The 5000-nt window shown below is 36.2% G+C and overlaps 1 protein-coding gene across 1 annotated transcript in view; it reads left to right on the forward strand.

Annotated features, from left to right (window-relative positions):
* Window positions 1–2366: 2366 nt before the first annotated feature.
* Window positions 2367–5000, forward strand: part of LOC104278758 (DNA polymerase alpha catalytic subunit-like) — a gene marked incomplete at its 3' end in the record, with an annotated part of 44971 nt that continues 42337 nt past the window's right edge. The window contains exons 1-3 of the mRNA XM_009875835.1: window positions 2367–2427; window positions 2910–3091; window positions 4862–4993. Of these exons, the coding sequence (XP_009874137.1) occupies window positions 2367–2427; window positions 2910–3091; window positions 4862–4993 (375 nt within the window). The remainder of the gene's footprint in view (window positions 2428–2909; window positions 3092–4861; window positions 4994–5000) is intronic.

A 5000-nucleotide genomic window follows, 5' to 3' on the forward strand; every position in this document is an offset into this window, starting at 1 on the left:
CGGGGCCGGACCCGGACCCGCTGCTGCCGTGCGGTGCTGTGCCCTGGGGAGGGTGCCAGGGAAAACCTGTAAAAACGTTTAGCCTTGAAATACTGCCATTAGTAAAACTTGACTTTTTTTTTTCCCAGTTTCTCGGGTGACCTCTTTTGGTTGCGACTTAGCAAATGTTTTCATGAATCTTTTTAAATCGTTCAGGAACAGGTCCTAGAACTTACTTTTGTTATTCTGTCATGGTAGGTTCATCAGTGTGATTTTAATGTTTTATTTCTTTTGTGTACCACCTTGCGGCTTTGGGGAGGTTGCAAAACTTAACCTGCGGTGCAGGTAATGTAATAACAGCTCTGAAAGTTTTCATGCCAGAGTAAGTTAAAGTTTCTGTGATTTTTCATGATGACATGGGATAAAAACAGAAGAGTTCAAAGAATTTCATTGATTGGTCTAATGCTGTTCAGTTTAAAATTACCCAAAATAGAGATTTCCACCCCCACCCATGAGTCCTCGTTTTGTCTGCCAAATGTGAGCTGGTCCGAGAGGATATTAGTTAGTGTGCTGAAATGGATTAACTGAACCAACTAACTGTTCCTGAAAGGAAATAATATATAAAATAGGTCCCAATTCCACAATGTAGGCGTGTTCTTTAAAAGCCTGATTTGTAGTCCCTTTGATTTCACTTGGAGCTGTTTGCACACCAAAAGTTAGATCTACACTTGAATCATCACAATGTTTTTCCTGTTGTTTTCTGCAGCCAAAATAGCTAGGAAAGTTCAGACAGATATGATTTAAGTGGATTATATGATTTCCAGTGGATTACCTTTTTTTGTGTGTGTGTTATGTTAGTGCTAAATGCCCAGTTGCTTATTTGTTGTCACTGGTTTTGGCTGAATATTGGAAAACTGCAGTTGGTCGAAGATCAGAATTTATCTCCTTTTATCTTTTATTTAGCAAACTACTTTGTTCTATTTTTGCCTTTTGGGAAACAACTAAGGATAAGTTTCTAGATCAACCTCAATGTCATCTGTATCGGAAGGTTACAATGATGTTTTTTCATTCCACTCTGAACTCAAGTGTACACTGAGAAATTTTTTTTGTACTCACCAGTACTACCTTAGATCCTACCCACTGCATACTTGATTTTTTTTTCAAAATCTTAATTCAATACTCAAGTCCCCTTTCCAAACCTTTTGTCTACTACCTGTGTTTTGCAGAACATAGTCTTTGTTTTTGAAACCAGCAAATATATTGCCAACTCTTTAAAAAAAATAAAAGAAAGAGTAAAAAAAATAGCCCCAAACAAAACCCCACAGCCTTTTTTTGAGGATACCATATGTATTGGAGTGTGAAATAAGCTATTAGCAGTGTTTTTTGTTTTGTTTGCTCTTCCTTTTAATGAATTGTAGAGAACTGTATTAGAAGTTTAAGAACCTCATGGAGGCGAATTGTTACCCATGTGCATTAACATTTGTTTCTTTTGATAAAATTAGAATCAGGAAGATTGATTAAATTTTAGCAAAACCCCTATTCTGTCAAGAACCAAATAAGCTTATTTGGCAGTGGAATTTTTCCTTGTCCTTGATTTTGTTCTTTGATTGCGAAATAAAAATTCAGAACAGCAATAGTAAAGTCACACATATCAATTCTTATGTAAAGACAATCTGTATGTGGCTGTGTAACACAACTGCCTTATGTGTGCAGTAATATTCATCTGGTTCAACTGAATATTGTTCTCAAACATTGTCTTTAATTTTTCCAGTACTGTATAGTAAGGTTAATAAGAACAGTAAAATCTAGCTTCACTTTCTGTTTGTAATATTTCGTGTTCCTTCTGTAGTAAAAATTGTATTTGTTAGTGAAATTTACACAAGATATGGGTTAATATGTGGTAACCTTACTTGGCTTAATTACTGTATTAAAAATATTTTAAAGTGCTTCTGTTTGAGCTTTTCGTCTTAAGGATAAAGAAAGCCGTAGTTTTCTGAGCATTTTCTTCTACGTACTCATTCGTTTATTTTTTTTCTCTAGTATGTGCTGTTTCCTAGAGTTAACAAAAAAACCCCGTAAATGGGATACATGGACTTTTAAATGGTTGCACACGACAAAGGATGACAAAACCTGCAGATTTTTATTAAGTTTACTTTGCCCGTCTTATTCCTAGGGCAGTGAACTTCGTGCTTGCCTGCTTATTTACTTATTTGTGGTTGAATCAGGATTTTTAGGATCTCTTTTGTGTATTTATTTGTTTAAAATCTGGAGTTCTGGCAACGAGGAATAAAGCATTTTGTCTCCAGCGCTGCTGTTTTAAACGCTGCTGCTGAATTTTAACCACTGCATTAGATTGAAACCTACATGCTGTTAACCACTGAGCCAAAATGAAATCGACCACTGCATTGAAATCAGAGTTGGCAGTTGTATACGGACTTGAAGGAGTTGGTAATAGCAGTGCACCCGCGCTTCTTTAATGGGGTTTTTATTCTCGGTTTTCAGTTTTAATGGTGCCATTTGATTTAAAGACTGTTTCTTAATAACGATGCACATTTTTATTGAAATATTTTCAATGTAACTTAAGAAGAAAATAACAATAAAGCCATCCGTTAGGAGTGGTTTCCTCAGAAACAAAATGTTCTGTTGCATACTCCCATGATAATGCAGTCTGCTTGTTTTATTTATAAAGCAATCTTGCGTAAGAAGATAAGTAAGAAGATTTCTTCATCTTCCCCAAACCTTTATTCGTGGTTAAAATTTGTAAAATGTATTTGTGCTTTGTGGAGGAAGTTTTGCTAAGGAGAGATTTTCAGCTTCTGAATTTTCATTTTGTAACTTTCTTTTGAATCTGCTTCGCCAAGCATATGAAAAATGAGCCTACTTGCATGGTTGACCTCTTAGTCTTTGAAATTTTTGTTTCTTATTAATAGGACTGGATCCCTCTCAATTCAGAGTCCATCACCATTACCATAAAGATGAGGAGAATGATGCCTTGGTTGGTGGCCCAGCTCAACTCACTGATGAGGAGAAATATAGGGATTGTGAAAGATTCAAGTTTTGCTGCCTCAAGTGCGGAACAGAAAATATTTATGACAATGTCTTTGATGGTTCGGTTAGTTGTTTTTTTTTCCTGTTTCATTTCTGTTCATCAGTGAAGGAGAAAAATACTCGTAGAGATAATGGCTTTTCAGATAGGATTCATATCATGTAGGAGAAGATACCATATTGTATGAGTCCTGGTATTTGTAGCTTTGGAACACAAATTTGCTGATAGGATAATGCTGAAATATTTTCCCCATTTTTTTGCATTTCAGCTGTGTCGTCTAGCGGAACATTAATCTGGCTTCATTAATCTGTTTGCTCACAGTCGTGAATGATTGGTGCCGTAACTTTTTAAGGAATCCTTATCTTAACACCTTAGTAACTTCCAGTTCTCTATTTAATGAAACTTCCATACAGCTATGGTGATTTCTTATGCTAAATCATATTAATTGGAACAAAGTGTGTTTGAAACTTGTGTTTATCTTGCTGCATCCCACCTCCCTTCTTGACAGGAAGATTCTTCTGTGTTATCTTTCCTTCGGTCTTTCTGTATTGAACATAAAAAGTCATAGGGATGCATTCTTGTTGAGAAGTTCTGCCAAAAAATGAATCTCTGACCTTGGATCACAACTTGAAACAGGGCCAAGTATTTTACTCTACAGCGATGTTGTGTATGTATTAGTCATTGGCAAATTAGCCATCTTCAGAGTAGTGAAAAACCTTGAAACGGAAAGCAAGTAAATCTTTTATCTAAATTAAAAGTAATTATTTTAAGTTAATTTGGACAAACAGCAGATGTTTTGCATTTTTTTGAATCAAAATAAAGCAGTCTTTGGAAGTAAGTAAGAGGAAAAGATACAAATTGAGTGCTGCTCTGTGAATCCTTGACTTTTGTTCTTTACAGCTGTAAATTAGTGAAGTGGCATGTAGGCTTGACAATTTGCAGATGGGCAAACTGGAAAGAAGTGGATGTCAAGCTCCCTAAAAAAAAAAAAATAGCCAAAACCACCCCCCCACCCCCAACCAGCAAACAGCAAAAGAAACCCCTAAACCAAACTAAGCTAATAAAAACCCTACTTCTCTTCCACTTAGATTTATTTAGTTTCGTGGATTGGAGTTTAGCCAAGATGGTTCACAAAAGCTATCTTGAACCTGAAAGAAAGCATTCTAAGACTTGTTTAACTGCCCAACCTACTGGGTTGTTCTTATTTTAATGAGAATTCTACCAATTTAATTTCAACTGTTCATGCAACACTTCCAAGTTCTGAAATTTTAATGTCAGGTGTTCAGAAGGTTTTGAAAGTAAGGGGAATAAGGTGGTGTGAAACTGTAAGAGCTATTCTTTGCACTTGGAGAAAATAAGATGATGATGTCATTCTTGTCCAACGAGGGTTGTCTTTACAGTCCTGTTGGTAATTTGGTAGTTTTTATCTATAAACTTGATTTCAATGTTCTGATCAGTGGGCTTGGGCAGAACTTTGATGATTCTAATGAAACAGCAAACCTTTGTTGTTTGGGGGGAGATGAGGAAGCTTGATTTGTCTGTAGAAGATTTTTTTTTTCCACTCAACATCGTTTTTTGAATGATTGACTTTGTAGCGTGGAGAAACATGTTCTCCAGAAGCCCTTTCATTAAGAAGAGAATGGGAAAACTGTAGCTCAGAGAAGTCTCCATATGCATGTGGCCAACTGTGATGGAAGAAGGAAGGCCTAGATATTAGAGGCCCTTTAAGACTATTATTTTAATAAAGAAGTGTTACAACTAAACTCCTTTGCTAACTCCTGCTGCCGTCCTCTGTTGTAACAACAATGCGTGCTGGTTTTATGTTTCTGTTTTCAGGGGCGATTTATTGAACCCAGTTTGCAAAGGTGCAGTAAGACTGAATGTGAAGAGCCTCCTTTCAACTATGTTGTTCAGATGAACAACAAATTACTGTTGGATATTAGACGCTACCTCAGGAAATACTATAATGTAAGTA

Source organism: Apaloderma vittatum, unplaced genomic scaffold (genome assembly GCF_000703405.1).
Source record: "Apaloderma vittatum isolate BGI_N311 unplaced genomic scaffold, ASM70340v1 scaffold3219, whole genome shotgun sequence".
NCBI classification, from domain to species: domain Eukaryota; kingdom Metazoa; phylum Chordata; class Aves; order Trogoniformes; family Trogonidae; genus Apaloderma; species Apaloderma vittatum.